The sequence below is a fragment of the Nannospalax galili genome, unplaced genomic scaffold (genome assembly GCF_000622305.1).
Source record: "Nannospalax galili isolate Female #2095 unplaced genomic scaffold, S.galili_v1.0 scaffold281, whole genome shotgun sequence".
Taxonomy (NCBI): Eukaryota; Metazoa; Chordata; class Mammalia; order Rodentia; family Spalacidae; genus Nannospalax; species Nannospalax galili.
Window position 1 is genome coordinate 4,275,022 of NW_008349068.1, and position 18,119 is coordinate 4,293,140.

The following is an 18,119-nucleotide window of genomic DNA, read 5'->3' on the forward strand; positions in this document are numbered from 1 at the left end:
TAAGGTATTATGGATTGAATTGTTAAACCAAAAGATATATTGCAGCTCTAACCTGTGGTACCTGGGCTGTATGTAACCTTATCTGAAAGCAGAGCCTTAGCAACATAATAAATTTAAAATGGGATCATATTGACTTAGGGCAGGTCCTAAATGCAATGACCCCTGTTCTTATAAGTAGAGAGAAATTTGGAATAAACATTCAAAGGACAGACAAGCATGTTCAGGATGACAGAGACTGGACTAATGTGGCCATAAGCCATCAATGCAAAGCATTTCTACCAGAAGCTAGGTGAGACAAGGAAGGGGACTTCTCCAGAGCTCTCAGAATACCACCCTAACACCTTAATGTTAAGCCACCTGTTCTAGAAAACTAGTAAATATGGCATGCATACAATTTTAAGGTTAGTGTTTTAAAAATGTGATTCTTTAGCATTCTTATGTTTTACTTCAAAAGACATACTAAACTTGGCAATTTATTTTGTTAATAATTTAATTCAAAAATAAGATATGGCTTTTAATTGCCTATATTAATTGTGATTCAATTATAACAGATATTTAGTGGCCGTGTGTGTGTGTGTGTGTATGTGTGTGTATGCAGAAGCCAGAGGAAGTCAGATCTCCTTCTCTATCATTCTCCATCTTGTTGTCTTAAGACAGAGTCTCTCACTGAACTGGAGCTGAACTGGCAGCCAGCAAGCCTCAGAGATCTTCCTGTCTCTCCCCCTTAAAGCACTGGGGTTATGGGCATGTGGGCAGCCACACCCTCCTTTAGCCTGTGTGCTGGGGATTTGAACTCAGGTCTTCATGTTTGTACAGCAAGTGTCCTTACCCACAGAGTTACTTCTCCAGCCACCTTTTTTATTATCAGCCCAATGAGTCATCACATTCATAAGATTTACCTGGTCCATATGGCTGAAAAGTTAGTAAGTCTCCAAGTGCAATAAGTTTCTCCTGTTGAAAAATTTTATAATCAAAGAATTAAATGACAGCAAATACTAAATTATTCTTTAGTAGAAAAATTCTTTGATTCTTGATTTCAAATAAACAACAAATACTTTTAACATAGTAAAATTATAACCAGATTAGTAACATACGTCTGTTGATTTGTCCAGACTTACTGCCTTCTGATTTTCATGAATATGATGCAAATTGAACTCAGAAAACAATGCATGCCTTAGCCTGGTAGAATCAGTTTAGGATCATGATCAAGCCAGTGCCCTTGCAAGTACTCTGCCATTACCTGAGTTAGATCACTTGCAATCCTGTTAATTATCTGTTTACTTATTGCAATATCTTTGAGATCTGTAAGAACCACCCAAGTTCCATTCTCAAATTTCACAGGCATAGAAAAGACGATCCCTTCAGGAATACCAAACTGGCCTGAGTGAGCAAACACAGGACAAAGCATAAATCAATAAAAATGAACTCAGAAAAATAAAAACGGCACACATAGTATGTGATTTTTTAAAAAATGTTTATTATTTAATTATTTTTATTTTTATGTGTATGAGTATTTTGATTGCATGTATGTAAGTGCACCCATGTCATGAAATGCCTGTAGGGGCCAGATGAAGGCATCAGATCCCTAGAACTGGAGTTAAGGATGGTTGTTAGCTGTCAAGTTGATGCTGGAAACCAAACCCAGGTCCTCTGTAACAGTAGTCAGTGTTCTTAACCACTGAGCCATCTCTTCAGCCTCAGTATCTGATTTTTAATGGCAACGAAGAAACTATGTTTCTGAATTCCTGTCTAGGAAGGACTGGAGCATTCATTTAGTACTGGTTGCATGCCTATCCTGTTCTGGTGTCTCCCTTCTCCACTTCTCTCAGACCCAGGGGTTAATGCAGTCTTCCCGAGCCTTCTCTATAATCCTTGTGTCTGTTTCTCGTAGTCTGTCCATTTACTGGATGCTAGATGTAGCATAATGCATGCATCTGGGCCATTTGTCCTGGCTATGACTATGGCAGTCATATTTACAAGGTATGTGGGACTGGGCAGGAAAGTGGGTATTTCCTTGTTGCTTCCACTGTTCCATTTAGAAGAGGTCTAAACAACGACAACAACAAAACAACAACAACAGATCCTATTTATTACTGAGAACCATTCAGATAAAATTGGTATGTCAATAAAATAAGAAAACTGTTCTTGCTGTTCCACACACCAGAAACATTGCTGTCAGCAGCAGTGGGAGACACAGCTCAGCACTGGAAGCTACTCAGCCTGAGTTCTTTTCAGAGATTATACTCAGGTAAATCCAGGATACTGACTTACTTCATAGAAAAGAATTTCAGGATGAACTGGTATGAAGCAAAGCTGGGGTTTCTAAAGATAAGATGGAGTTTATTAAGGGAAAACTTTAGTATATACCTACTAAGTGTGGGTGCAGGTTTCTCAAGAGACTCACACTGCTGGTGTCTTGTATCACTTTTATATGGGACACTCTGAGGGATGAGAGTATTATTCATGAGTTAAGTTGAGGCAAAAGGTGAAAACTTTAGGAATAGGTCAGAATTTTCTTAGAATAAGGTTTACTTTCCTTTTCTGTCTTTATATGGAATTTTCCAAGTATGTCACAGTGTCAGATCATGGTGGGGGTAGGCAATTTTACAAGGCAAATAATAGGGAACTGCTTTTATAAGGAAAGAAAGGAAAGTCAGTTGTCCGCTGGGTTGGTCATGTTGATCTCGGCAGTCTGGGTGACCTTGCCATCACAGCTCCATAATGGTACTCCTTAACCACTGTGAAGTTTTATTCCTTTTGCCCTATGTCTATCTAGCTTACCTCATGGACAGCAAAACTTGAGGACACTCAAGAAAACACTCTGGAACAGTTTTCATTAGAGGGCTTCCCAGATCTCTGTTTGTGCTGTCTGTATCTTATCAGTGGAGAGAACTTGCTTACAGGGTGAGAATGTCTGAGACTTTACCTAATGGTATGGTTTTCAGTGAGACAGAAAAATGATTTGTCTCCATCTCCTCAGTGTCACATTTTCAGTTTTGAGTGGAATTCCTAGAGACTAACTAATTCAATCAAACTTACAAAGATGGGTGTTATTACACCTTATTTTTCATTGTGTGTGTTTGTGTGCATGCACATGGTGCCTGTTCAGAGGTTCTCTTCTTTCCTTCCACTGAGTCTTGGGATTTGAGATGAATTCAGGTGAGGCAAGCACCTTTACTTATTGAGGCATCTCCATGTGTTAAGATAGGGTTTTAAAAGTCTGTTTCTCAGAAAGATAATGTAACATACCCATTTGAACCCCCAGTATGGTAACATTCAAGCATAACCTCAATTGTACAAGATTCACTGTCATATAAATACTTCTCCTATGAAGGTGTAAAAAGTGACATAGCACTTGGGAGGCAGAGGCAGATCTCTGAGTTCAAGGCCAGACTGGTCTACATAGTGAGCTCCAGGATAGCTGGGACTATAGGGAGACCCTGTCTCAAAAAGACCAAAAAAAGTGGCACAGAGGAAGCCCTGCCCTTGGTGCAGACACTCTAATGAAAAAGACATACGTATCTAAAAAAGGCAGATTATAATATTCTGCCTGAGATAGGGATAAAATGCTGTGTGAGCACCAAGGAGAGACAGATGAGTTCTGACACTGGGGGAAGGTCTCTCTGAGCTGCACTGAAGTCACTGGAACAAAGGGGAAGATGATGGTACTGCTGATAACATAAGGGATGCAAGAGGTGGATCTGATTGAGAAGAAAGCCAGTAAGTTCAGTTTGCAGTATGTTGGGTTGAATGACAGCATGGCATCAGGGCGGCCATGTTTCTCAGGCTAGAACTGTGCAGAGGGGCCCATGCCTGAAGTTCAGGGGGGTGAACGAGCTTGACAAAGGCACAAAGGGAAGAAATGCTTCAGATTGAACCTACAGAGGACATGACATGAGCTGTTGTCTTTTCTGGTTTGTAAGAATGGTAGAAAAGTTCGGAGTAATCTTTAAGATTGCAACATTAAAGTTGTAAAAATTTGTCAGTAGTGTTTGTTGATGGGCAGCAACCTTTCCGTCTTGCCAGTGTATCCTAGGCAGGCTGGGTCCCTTTGTGCCTTTTTATGCTGTCTCTGTCTTTGCTCTTAGAGTTCAGTGCTCTCCTCACACCTACCTTTCATGTCAGCATCACAAAACTTTAAGGCTTCTTGTGATGTCTTCTCTTTATGAAGCCTGACTTTATTCTTCCGGTTCCCTGCCTAGTCTACATTTTGTTTTCTCTCTCAGCTGGATACAAGGAGAAAAACTTCATAAGACTGCTCTGCTTAGGGATCTGGCTCTCCTCAATTCTACTACAGGTTTCTTGAAGGCAGAGGTTAGGTCCAGTTTCCTGTATGTTTATTACATTCACATAAAACACTGTTGAACATTTGAATGAATAGTTTAATGAATGAATTAATAAATGAATGTAGGAATGAATGAATGAATGAATGAATGATGGTACTATGAAGGTCCACACAACTTAAAGACCATGTTAAGAGCTAAACTGAGTATTACAAGGTAGAAAAAACCTGGATTACCTTCACTCAGTACTCCTGAGGAAACGATCTCCCCAGGTGGCGAGCCGTGGTACCAGTACTTCAGTGTGGTAGCTATGCTGTGTGCAGCCAAGATACCTCCAAAGTGTTTTCCAGTGTTGGACAAGTTTTGAAGAGTCGTCACAAATTCTTTTTGTACCCACTCGCTGCAAGGAGAGAAAAAACAATTTCACACCAGAAAGAGGTATAGGAAGGATGTTTCCTGGACCTATGGAACTCAGTATAAGGAACCATATCCATAATCTAGACAGAAATACGATGCACATGGCCTTTCTTTGGGTGTCCTCAAACCCCATGAACACAGGACAGAAAAATAATACAATCTGGCAGAAAGTAACCACCAAATTTCAAACTAAAATATAGCAATAATATAAATATGGAACACAGAAAAGAAGCCAAAGACTCTAGGAACAATTTCTTTCATTACAAATAATATACCCTATGTAGATGCTTTTTTGGCATCACTTATAACCTTCATTTAAAATCAAATGATTTAGGGGCTGAAGAGACGGTTTAGCAGTTGGGAGCACTGGCTGCTCTTGCAGAGGATCTGGGTTTGGTTCCCAGCATCCACATGGTGACTAGCAACCACTCTTAACCTCAGTTCTAGGGGATTTGACAACCTTTTTTGATCTCCGTGGGCACTGCACAACACGGGTGCATTTATACACATGCAGGTAATACACTCATACACATAAAAATAAATATTTTTTATAATAAATCAAATGATTCCCATAGACAGTGAATTATTCACATAAAGACTGGGGCAATGTGGTTTTATGGTCTGAAGTCTAAATTTAGGAAAGAGACCCGCTGGATGACAGTGAGGTTAGCACTGCTAGTGGGCTAGCCAGGGCCATAGCTCCCTGCAACTCTAACTCTGACTTTGTGCAAGCAGTGCATGTAAGGGCATTTGTTCTGGGAGGGCTAGCTCAGCACACGCCATTCCTAGGCATGGAAGACATTCCTCTGGTCTGCGGAGGGGAAGGAAATAAGGGGCAATGGAAAGGCAACACTAAGACAGGGAGCTGTTGCAGAGTTCAGAAAGGTGCTTCAAACGGGCTCCTGTCTGCCTCTTCTCTTCTGCCTCATTGTAATGTTAGTGTCTTCCTGGATAAATCCATTCCATCTTCCCATCCATTCTCTACAGAACACACCATGCTACCATTTGCATTTTATCAGTGGGTAAACCGAGGCACAAATCTGATGCACTGTCTCTAACACTACACAGCTAGTAAGTGATGATGTGAAAATTCCAACATAGCAGGCTTCTTGCTTCTGGGGATCACCACATTTCAGCTCTGCCTCTCTTAGGACTCAACAGTCAATTTGACTTTGTCTGAGCATCATCCTGATTTCCCTTCTTCTAACTGTTTCAACTACTTTCAACTTGGATATACACCTGTCTTTACATTAAGATTCCCTTTGTGTATACTTGCTTTAAAGATAAATTTAACAGAACATATGGGCTATTTTCAAGATAACCTGAAATAAGAAAATTCATAATTTTAAAATAAGACAAATGGGGATGGCTAGTTACTATTCTGTGGAATTTTCTGTTCCTTTAGTAGAAAGCACAGACAAACATTTGTAAATGATGCACGTTATTTTTGAACAAAAATTTATAAAATGTTTTATAGGTAATTACAACTGTTTCACATCTATTTCATTTAGTTAATGTTGTTAGTATACATCACTTAAATATACTGTACCTGTCAAAAATCAAGCTTAACACAGAGTGAGAATATTTAGGAGGTCCCCTAACGGCACTCTCATATTTGTAAACTTTTGCTTTCCTCAGATCAACGTAGTTATTTCCACTGATATTACCCCAAATTATCACATCTTTGATGCCTATGCAGAACAGAAATCAGAAATTATCATAATGAAGTACATTAATATAAAAATTTCTTGAATACAATGTTTTGTCTGTATATTTGTTTTAGGACTGGTCCAGTAGTCCATTGGTCCAATGAAGTTTCTGTCTGCTAAACCGTACGAAAGACGGGTTCACCTCTCTAATCAGGGTTTATCAGTTTCTAGTAATACCCTGTGAATGGTATGGATATATGGTTAAATTCAAGGAATATTGAAATGCTCCCTGAAGGAAATTGCAAATGAAAATCATATCACTTGGGATATTCTTTACTGACAGAGAAAGAGAGAGAGAGAGAGAGAGAGAGAGAGAGAGAGAGAGAGATGCATGTGTATGTGCAGGTGAGTGTGCATGTGTAGGTCAGAAGACAACATCAGATGTCTTCTTGGATTGCTCCCCACCTTATTTTTGAGAAAGGGTCTCTCGTTGATTGAAGGGCTCACCGATTGACTGGACTTGCTGGCCAGTGAGTTCTGGGGATCTGTGTGTCTGCCCCTACTGTGCTAGGATTACTGTTGCCTGATACCATGCCTGGTTTTTATGTGGATGCTGGGGATCTGAACTCAGGTCCCCTTATTTGTGTGGCAGGCAATTTTACAACTGAGATGTCTCCTCAGCCCTGAGAGAAACTTTTTAATCTGTTTAGATTTTTACAAGGCACTTTTGATTCTAAGCAGAAATAGAAATTTGTTCAAGTATCTTAATTCTTTGGGTAGGTTTCATCTCGTAAAATTATGGTGATTATATTTTTGCGGGAGGTACTTCTAGGAACAAGCCTTTGAAGAAAACAAACTAGTTCTACACCATATCACGTGGAGAGGGAATGAATGAAGAAACAAGCACCACCCAATCATAGGGTCAGTGTTTATCCAAGGAAAAAAAAAGACGACATAAAAATAAAGAATGCCAATTAAGATGAATCTTCAGTTGTGCAATTTTTAGGACTGTTTGCTACAATATAAAAGTAAATGATTTTATTTACTTATGAACCTACCTATTAAAATATATATTCTGGTGATTAAATTATTTTGTGTTCTCTTGTAAGAAGTAAGATTGTTATACTAACCTTTGGGGTGACACTAAAGATGTATCCAAGAATATAGAAGTTAGGCTTCATTGAGCTTTTGGAGGGAGGGGGTAAGGAAATGTATACCAACACTGGCTGTGTTAGGTCTTCACTGACATCCTTCGCCGCTGAGTTAGACAGTTGGCTCACACACACTGTGTTCCCAACTCTCCTTGAGAGGATGCCTTGTGCTTCCTTCTTTCTCAATGGACACTCTTGCAGCTGCTCTAATGACACAACGAGCTGAAATATGTTAAATGTGATCTATTTTCTGATCCAGTCTCATTTTCACATGAGATATTTCTGATATCTACCAGTTGAAAGATCAGTAACAGAAACTGACCACCTACCATAAATCTATGAGGAAGTTTAACCTCCTTATAAGTGTAACCATGTGCCAGGCATTTCTTCTAGGCACATTAGAAATACTGTCTCATTGGATCCTCACAATAACTCTATGAAGGAGGTTCAGTTAACATTCTTGTTTGTTTTACAGATGTGAAAATTGAGACAAATAAGTTTGGCTGCTCAGGGTCACATGGGTGGAAAATGGGCAGTCATTGTGATATAGCACTAATGAGCTTTAAACAACACAGATTCCAGAAAATGGAATTTTAGGTTTGAAATAATTATTTGACTAATATGGGTCTTGTTGCATCAAATATTTACTAATTTTATAATGATGGACAAAGTCATAGAAGTAGATCAAAACAAGTTTGCACACTAGTTCTCCCTTATCCACAGTTCTACGTTCCATGGTTAAGCTCAGTTAACTACACTCTCTTTTTAGGGAAGGTGGAGCAGGAATGAGAAACTGAGCCTCAGTGCTCATACATGCTAGGCAGGATTTCTACCACTGAGCTACAATCCCAACCCTGCACTCTAAAATATTACATGGAAAATTCCAGAAATAAGCAATGATAAGTTTCAGATAACTTTAATTATAGTACATTGCTGTGACTGTTTTATTAAGATTATTATCATTTATTATTGCTAATCTCTAATTGCTTTGAATTAATAAATTAAACTTGATCACAGAATGTATATACAGAAAAAAGCTGGGCAGGGAGAATGGGGTACTCAGTGGTTTTCAACATTCTCTGAGGGAGGACTATACTGAAATTAAGTCAAATAGTCATGAGACACTCTTTGTATCTGCTTTCTCTTTGAGCCCTTATTTCAAAATGCAGACAAGATAGCAGCAGGAGTTCACTCACAGGAGGCTGTTGTTTTCATCTTTCTGGCCACTACGGCTTTTGCTTGGCCTTCCACCCCCAGCGCCACTGCGATGATGTTGTGTGCCAGGTTGGGGGCATACTGCATGAGTAAAACCGTTTTAAGATTCACAAAGGTTTTCCCTCCCACGATGACCTTGACAGACTCGTGAGCGTTCTTCTCCATCAGGTACCCATAGAGGCGACATAGTGGCACCCTGCTTCGCAGGCAGCCCTCCAGGGTGTACACCTCCTCCTCGGTGCTGTCGTCTAGGATGATGATGACTTGGGCCTGGTGGAAGGCCTCCTCCACCTTGGTACAGAAGGAGACGCTATGGAGGACCGGCGATGCCAGGTCCTCAGTTTCCATCACCATGCTTCTGAGACGGTTTTCCATCTGCTCCTTGCCAAACAGGGTCAGGCTTATCTTTGTGTCCATCCCAAACACATCACCGCTTAGTAAGAGGGGGATCAGATTGTAGCACACAGAGGCATTTCCACTATTAATATGCAAAAGTTGGATGGTAAATGGTTAGATACCATTGATTCTGTTGAGCATTTAATTCTTAGCAGGTATTTCTGCATGTGCACTAATAGGATGACTTAAAATTTTAAATAAAAATCCACACAGTTTTTTTGGGGGGGTCTTTCTGATACAGGGTCCTCCTGTAGCCCCAGCTGGCCTGGAACTCACTATGTAGACCAGACTGGCCTCAAACTCACAGAGACCCACCTGTCTCTGCCTCCCAAGTGCTGGGATTAAAGGCGTGTGCCAATAGATGGATGCTTTTGGACGCTCTTGTCAAGAAATCCCAGTGGACTCTGATATGAACAATTGAAATTTGCCCTGTTCTGACTTTTTTCTGGTTCCCTGTCTAGAACTTGTAACGCTAATTACTCTTGCCTTTACTTCTCCTTCACATCCCCTATTCACCAGTCAAGGACTTTCTTTTCTCCCCAGAGATAAGAGTTATTCAATTTGGGAATCTTTTAGATAGACCCACTGAAGGGGTACCTCAATTGCCTCACCCTGCATCTCTGTTCAGCATGGAAGAAGCCAGAGTGGTCCCGATTCCCTATTGGCAATTTGGGTAACCTTTTCAGAGGATGGTGTGATAAGAATAGGAGGTAGGAATTGCCTAGGAAGTTAGAGTGAAATGTTTTATGCTCACCATAACAGTTAGCAGATGTTCCTTTAGGATAAGAAATGCCCCTTGAATAACCCTCCCTAGCTATAGCATCCAACAACACCAATTAGCGTCTGCCCAGCACTTTCCTTCTCCTCACCTTCCCCCTCCCAACTACCAGTATATATGTCTGCTGCTTTCAAATAAAATTTTGAGGCTTGATCAGATCCTTGTCTGCCTCCATTTCCTTGCATTCCTTCAGGTTATTCTCCCGACCCCCCAACATTGAAGCTCCGTGGGCCGGGGCAGGAAGTTGTCACAAAAACGTGATGGGGAGATATGGGAGGTGTTGAAGGGGAAGGATTGGGCATGGATTTGATCAAAACACCTTATATGCATGTATGAAATTCTCAATAAAGTTATTTTAAAAGTTAAAAAAATCTAGTTACCTAGATACTTTAAATGTGAGGCATGAGCAGAACTAAACAAGTCTCATACCATCTCCTCTCTCTGAGAATCTGAAGACAACCTCAAAATAAGAAATTCACGGGTGTGTTTGGGTTTTCAAAGAAAAGAGCTCTCTACATGCGGAAAAAGAAAAATTTAAAAGCTCTGAATCACATTATTTTACTTACCTATTGATATTTCTTCTTGAAAAGAATAAGATATATGTTCCAGTTAGCCATAACTTACTTATATCTTTATCTACAAAGGAATGCCTTTTCTAAAAAGAATGGATTATCTTTCCACAGTCTCACAAAGGAAAGCCTTTATAGAGCTGTCTAGGACAAACACAGGCTGTGCTGTGCAATGTAGCTGAAACCACACGTATCTGGGTCTTCTATTTTGGTGATAATCAGTGTGGGGAAATTGGAGAATGCATCTGAGAATTTCTACTACTCTTGGTGGGTTTGGGGAGGGGTGCAAATGGTCATTTCATTTTATCCTTTCAAGGTGTTGTATGTAGTACGTCTGTGGGACAGGGTCATGGATCTTTACTACATAATTTTGACTCTTCTGTATTTCATAATACATATTTTCTTAAAACAAGTATATATTAGGACACACTTGCAGTGAGGACAGTGTGAGGCAGACTGAGGAGACGGAAGGAGAGAGAGCAAGAACAAAGCGAGTACAGAGATGGAAAGAGGGAGCTTGACAAAGGGGCAACAAGAAGGAGAAAAAGGAGCGAAGGGAGCAGGGCTGCAGACAGTGGGTGAGTATGGGAGCGTGAGTCAAGCAAAACCAGCAAATAGGAAGAGAGACTTGCAGTGATCAGATGGTGCGAATCAGAAAAGCTGCTTTTCGATTGTATGTAAATACGTGTGCATGTAAAATCAAAAACACATATGGGGATGGATGCTGGAAGATATACACATACACACATATACACATGCACACACACACACACACACACACACACACACACATCTCAAACCCCATCATGGAATTAATCCCATCTCACTGCCTTTTCTAAAAAATCAAAAGCCAGTCTTAGCAGTCCTAGGGCTTGATGGACTCACTTGGCAATCCAGACCCGCAAGGGGTTAATGAGATCTTTCAGGGTATCTTTCTCCAGCTCTTTTTCTATATGTGTCTGCAGGTTCTCTTTAGCAATGACCATCATCAGCTCTGTTGTCATGCTGGAAGTGACGCCATAGTAAAGCTAAATATTGGGAAAGAAAAAATTAGCCTCAGAGGACAGATCATTACTTTACAATGGTTAGAATGGAAAAGAGGCTTTGAGAGAGAAGAGAATGGCTTAGGAAGCAAGATATTTGAGATATAAAATAAGAGAATAATATTGTTGAAGATAAAGCAGTGCAGTTCCAGTACCTGGGCATGCTCCAAGAAGTCATTATACCCTCCCAGAAGCAAGCCCTTTCCTCCACGGTCCAGCAGCTCTCTCCAGATGATGGGGGAGTTTTTGTGATCCCACTTATTCTTTTCACACACATCTTCCAGCCACTCCTGTGGAATAATACTCCAATAAAAGTCACATATTAAATCTGCCTGAGAATTCAGTTCAATATTGTAGAATCTAAACAACAAACACCAGCTTGTTTTTAATGATTACATATAGATAATTTACACAGCTTCAAACAGTAAAATATAAACAGAGAAAATAGTGATGAGCCAGGTGTTGTAGCAACCACCTTTAATCCCAGCACTCAGAAGGCAGAGGGAGGCTGGATCTCTATGAGTTTGAGGCTATCCTGGTCTACATGGCAAATTCCAGGCCAGTTAGGGCTACAGGGAGACCTCTCAATTTTGAAAAAGTAAATAATGACTAGACCTCAGTGGATGGACTTTCACTGGGGAACATCTGGGGACACTGACTTGACACATTGGGCCTTAAAATGGGTGACAAGAGTATATGGGTTCCAGTGGGGGTTGGCTATTGGAGGGTGCCGGTGGGGACAGGGGGTATAAGGATGATTAAGATTGTTTGAAATATTCTGTATGAAATACACAAAAAGTCAATAAAAACAAATTTTAAAAGTAAATAATGATAAATAACAAATTAATAAGAAAGAATATTTTCCAAATTTAATGACTAAAGTATGAAAGTTTGCTCCTTTTGTGGAGGAGACCTGAGGTGCAACTGTTTAACTTAAAGAAAGGCCAGGTATTCTAATTTGATTTTTAAGAACATTAATTTACATAGGTGATATTTCCAGTTTTATGGCGACATAAATTTTCCTACTTCTTTTCAAATCTATGAACATGGTTTATATGACTCAGGCTGAATTAATTAGTTGAAATTTATCTGGGGGGGACTTCTGATATTATTTATCAGAAAAAGTTGAAGTTATCATCTTGTTTGGGTAGACCAGGCTTTCCAATGATAAGCTCTGAGAAGAGGCAAGGAGCATACTTCTTATCAGTAAAGTACAATATCTTAAAGTACAGCATCTTAAAGCTATACCATTGAAGGCATGTAAAATGAGGCTACCTTACAAGTAAACTCTTGGGAACTACTTTTGCTTGCTGGTGTTGAAGAGGTCCCTGTTCTTTCTATCCAAAATCCAGTAGATTGAAGTTTCCAACATGTCCCCTAAAATCACCGCATAGCCTGATTGTGACAGATACATTGTGCTGGAGGAAGATGGTGGCTCTGTCCCAAAGGACCTTCAGCACCAAGCAGAATAAGTTGATGTTCCTTGACAGCTAAGAGAATATATATAGGACTGGACCCTCAGAGTGCTGAATCAGGAGTGGAGCATAAAGAGACAGGGAGAGTTTGTCAGTGTGAATTATTCTTCTGTAGTTCAGGAGTACAAAACCCTAGTGAGGACCTCAGAGTACAGTGACAATGCAACATGCTGCTAGACTGGTCCTCAGAAGTCAGGAGAAAGTGATGATTCAAATAACACAAAAATGACCACCATGACAAGGAAGACAGTGGAAGAAGGGATCAAAAGGCTAGTGAGAGGCTGGTGAAATGACTCAGTGGGTTAAAATGCTCGCCTCCAAGCCTGACAACCTGAGTTTGATCACTGGGGTTGTCCTAGTTTGTCTCTTCATTGCTGTGACAAAATACTCTGACCACTACCAACTTGGGGAGGAAAGGCTTTATTTGTCTTACATGTCCCAGGTCACAGTTCACCAGGGAGCCCAAGGTAGGAACTCAGAACAAGAACCTCGAGGCAGGAGCTAGAGCACAGGCCATGGAGGATCACTGCTTACTGGCTTGCTCCCCTGGCCCCTGTTCAGCTTGCTTTCTTATGCAACACAGGCCCACCTGCCACCACCCACAGTGGGCTGGGCCCTCCCATATCACTCAACAATCAAGAAGATGCCCCATGAACATGGCCACAGGCCAGTCCAATGAAGGAAATTCCCCAATTGAGGCTCCCTTAACCCAGGTGTGTCAAGTTGACACTAAAGTTGTCCAGCACAGGAGTCCATACAGTGGAAAGAGAGAACCAACTCCTGAAAGTCGTCCTTTGACTTTCACACATGTGCCTTGGCACATGTTCCGCCCCCCATAATAAATAACTGTAGTAAAATGCTTTTAAAAAGGCTAGTGGACATTTTACTGTGGGGAGCTGCATAAACTACTAGTCAACCACATTTTCTGAAGGGGCCTGGACATTACTCCATTCATCAGAGTGGCAAGGAATGCACTGAAGAGAGAGAAGCCACACATGGCTGCTCATTCCAGGTCAGGGCTGTAGAGGAGCTGTTACAGAACTCTGTTCACTGGCAACTGGGATGATGAAATATGTAAGTACAGAAGCTAGAGAAAATGCCCACCAGGGAGCAGCTATTGTGCAAAGAATACTAACCAGCCCCGTTTGTGACAACTTCGACAGTTACAGACAAATGGCTCCACAGAAGTTAGGTGACAGTTCAAGAAAATGGGCTTCCACTCCTAAAAGTTATCACTGCTGCTGAATGGTCAATATACCAGCAACAAAGACCATTGCTGGATCCTGATAACGGCACTGTCCTTTGAGGATATCAACCAATCTTTTTGTGGTGAATTGATTCCACTGGACTCCTTTTACCATATAAAGTTCATTGATTTATCTAGATTTGAATCAATATATGTTCTGGAACTGCTTTTCCTGCTTGTAGTGTTTTGAACCAGAACCCTGGATAAGCATTCACAAAATGTTTAACTTACTGGTATAGATCTTGTACACAGCTTTAAGCCAAGGAGCTTACTTTATAGCAAAAGAGGTGCTGTGCTGAGCACGTAACTAGGGGATACACTATCCCTAACATATACCACATCAGCAAGCTTGATAGAGTATCAGGGTAAGCTAACAAAGATGCAGACAATAGCTAGAAGACTGACATCTTGCAAGGATGGGGCATCTCTTTCAGGTTGTAAAACATAAATCAGTGTCTTTTCTTCTAATAGCAGACTACCTGGGATCTAGGAACCAAGGAGCAGTATTAAGAGGACCTTGTTCAATATACTTCTAAGGGAGTCTTTTGGGGAAATTTATGCTTCAAAAACTCTACTTTAACCTATGTGGGTCAGAAGGTTCTAAATTCCCAAAGGGGATTATTTCTACCAGGGGACACAAGAAGAGTTTCACTAAGATTAAGCTATGGCTGCCAGTAGTCACCGGGAGCTGAGGGACCAGCACACGAAGATAGGAGTTATTACTCTGGAAGTAATAACTCTGCTGATCAAGAGAATGTACAATAGTATTACTAAGTGTGAAAAATATTTGGCACCAAAGTTATCATTTGGGACATCTTTGATGATGCTTTGCTCAATTTTGATAGCAAATGGGAAAGTGTAACAGTTACGTTTTGAAAAGGGACTGGGGCTCACACCCCTTAAGTACACAGACCTAGGTCACCACAATTAACAAATAGCCTGGGGTAGAAGAAGGTGAAGGGAACCTAGTGCAGAGATGATGAGTGTCTGTTTGACTCTGAAACTGTGTGCAGTGGGAAACACAGTTCATTAATGAACCTTCCTCTAATAAAGTTTTCCCAGGGAAAGATTGTGACTTGACTCTCAAAAGAGCTGTTACCAGACGGTATGAGTTTACTTAATGGAGCACATGGATCCAAAAGCACAGTGGGTGGACTGTAGCAGATGCTATCATCTACAGTGCAGGATCGCCCTTCCACCAGGAATATCGCAGGCTGACCTTTTGCTGAGTCTCTCTCTAGGAGACTCAGTCAAAGAGAAATCCCTTTATGAAAGATTGAGTTCCCTTCCCAGGAACAGTCCACATCAAGTGATTGATTGGTGTGACAGTACAAAAGCTCAGCTACCTTGCCCAAATATGAGTCTATTAGTCCTGTTGCTGTGGTAAAACACCATGACCAAGGCAACTAACAGAAGGAAGAGTTTATTTGATTTACAGTTCCAGAGGGTAAGAGTCTATCACCGCAGAGGAGGCATGGCAGGAGGCCGCCAGAACAGAAAGTTGAGAACTTACATTCCCAAGCATGCACAGGAAGCAGAGAAAGAAACTCCAAGTGGGACCAGGCTATGAAATCGCTAGGCCTGCCTCCAGTGTTCTTCCTCCTAAATCTCGGCAAAAGCGCCACCAAGTGGACCCAAGTGGTCAAATACTTGGATCCCATGAGGGATGTTCCTCATTCAAATATATCTATCTGTGTTCCAGTTTCTTTCTGTTGCTGTAATAAAAACACTGACCAAAACAAACTTGGGAGGAAGGATTTATTTTATCTCATATCTCACAGGTCACAGTTCATCACTGAGGGATGTCAGGGTAGGAACTCAGGGTTGGAACCTAGGGACAGGAGCTGAAGCACAGACCATATAGGAATGCTCCTTACTGGCTTACTCTCCCCTGGTTCATGCTCAGTCTGCTTTTTTATACAACACAGGACCGACTGCCCAGGGGTGGCATCACCAACAATGGATTGGACCCTTCCATATCACTCATCGATCAAGAAAATGTCCCACAGACATGGCCACAGGCCAATCCAATGGAGAAAATTCCTTAACTGAGGTTCCCTCTGCCCGGATGTGTCAAGTTGACAACTGAAGCTATCCAGTACACTCTGAAAGGCTAGCCCACACGAGTTCTCTGTAAGATCGTCTTACTCCTTTGTTCTAGCTGTACTTTAGTTCAGCTGCCCCCTTTGCCTAGTGCTGTTGCCTCATTCCTTCTCTGAATGTCATTCCAAGAGCACTTTCCAGTAAAACCTCTTCTCTAAAAATCTCCATCTTGTTAGGAAGCAACACAATCACAAATAGGGATATTTAAAATTAATAAGTTCTTATATCATTAGGAATTCATATGAAGAGAAAGTAAAGTTAACTAGTGCAGGGCAAGCTACTGGGAATGTTGGTAGGGTTAGGGGTGGTATCTCCAAATTTATTCCAGTCATTGGTTAGTGTCTCATTGGTTCTATAAAGTATTAGCAAAAATGTTCTGAGACTAGATAAGTAGAAGCTCATTTTTACTAGTATTTAAATGTCATTAACACATGAACATTCATTACTGGAAGCCAACATGATACATCATCTAATATTTTATCAAAGAAGAACATTTTCCTGAATAGGTGAATTTTAAAAAATTGTAAAGACATCTTACCTCCCAAACATCAGGATGTTGTGTAATTTTAAAAATCTGAAAATCAGGAAGATTCTTTTGCAAGTAGTCTGCCAGAAGTTCTGCCTTAGCATAATATGGACAGTCTGCTCTACCTAGAAAAGTGCAAATTAGACGTGCTTTCTTTCAGCACACATAAATTACCATGCAGTTACAAGTATCTGTCATATACTTAGGGAATAAGTCATGGTTACAAATAATTTTATAACATAAAATTATGGTATAAGCTTCCATGACAGAAACATATGGTTTTTGTTATATTAATAAATATAAGATACATTTCATCCAAGATCAGAATCTGATGTAATAAAGTTCTGTGGAAAGGAAAACGTTTTGAATACTTCCTCTCTTCCAGTACTGTAGTGCACTACACCATACTTTCTGTAAGAGGCTGTAAAATACAAATTAAGTGAGATGTACCAAGAGTGAACTTCTCATTATAAGCCACTCAAGAACACAGTGAGATGACTCAGCAGGTAAAAGCAATTGTTACAAAGCCTTGAGGACTGAGTTTGATCCCCAGGCCCTGCATGATGGAAAGAGAAACGACTCCTGCAAATTATCCTCTGACCTTCACACCATGGTATACATGCTTGAGCATTTCTCTCTCTCTCTCTCTCTCTCTCTCTCTCTCTCTCTCTCTCTTTCTCTCTCTCTCTCTCTCTCTCTCTCTCCCTCCCTCGCTCCCTCCCTTTTTCCCTCTTTCTCCCTGTCTCTCTCCCTCCCTCCCTCTCTCTCCCTCTTTTTCTCTCTCCTCATCTCCAACTCTATCGCAGTCTCTCTTTAGGTTTTAGTTACATGGCCAGTTCACGTGTTCCTGATATCAGAAGGCTCTGGGACAGACCATGTCATCATGTTTTGAAGGATCCATGGTGCCTTCCAGTCTGAACTGTCACCTTCACCACATCAAGTGGGGCCAAGTTTGTAAACCATCTTGCAGCCACATATACACAAAACAAAACTCAAAAGTCAGAAGTGCCTCAGGTTTCCAGAGAACCTCAAAAGCCCAGTTGCAGCGCTGGAACGTCTTGGAAAGACTTTACCGATTTAAGCACCTGGTCTAAACCTCAGGTTTCTTATCTATAAAAGAGACAGTTTGTGGCTCTACTGGGGACACCATCTCTTCCTATATTTTGCTGTACAGTGAAAGCAGGTGAGCAGCTGGCTTTTATGGGTCTGTGATCTACAATTGAGATGTGAGTGGACCAAGAGAGAAGAGACTGGAAATGATTGAGATC

The 18,119-nt window shown here is 40.9% G+C and overlaps 1 protein-coding gene across 2 annotated transcripts in view; it reads right to left on the reverse strand.

Moving 5' to 3' along the window:
* Window positions 1-16,976, reverse strand: part of Mdh1b (malate dehydrogenase 1B) — a 35,662-nt gene extending 18,686 nt beyond the window's left edge. For both annotated transcript variants that reach the window (XM_008846184.3, XM_017801374.2), the window contains exons 1-8: window positions 16,864-16,976; window positions 11,657-11,791; window positions 11,344-11,486; window positions 8,697-9,193; window positions 6,250-6,391; window positions 4,520-4,683; window positions 1,241-1,380; window positions 900-951 (exon numbers count right to left, since the gene is read on the reverse strand). In XM_008846184.3, coding sequence (XP_008844406.2) covers window positions 900-951; window positions 1,241-1,380; window positions 4,520-4,683; window positions 6,250-6,391; window positions 8,697-9,193; window positions 11,344-11,462 — 1,114 coding nt within the window. In that variant the 5' untranslated portion in view covers window positions 11,463-11,486; window positions 11,657-11,791; window positions 16,864-16,976. The remainder of the gene's footprint in view (window positions 1-899; window positions 952-1,240; window positions 1,381-4,519; window positions 4,684-6,249; window positions 6,392-8,696; window positions 9,194-11,343; window positions 11,487-11,656; window positions 11,792-16,863) is intronic.
* Between the last annotated feature and the right edge of the window lie 1,143 nt (window positions 16,977-18,119).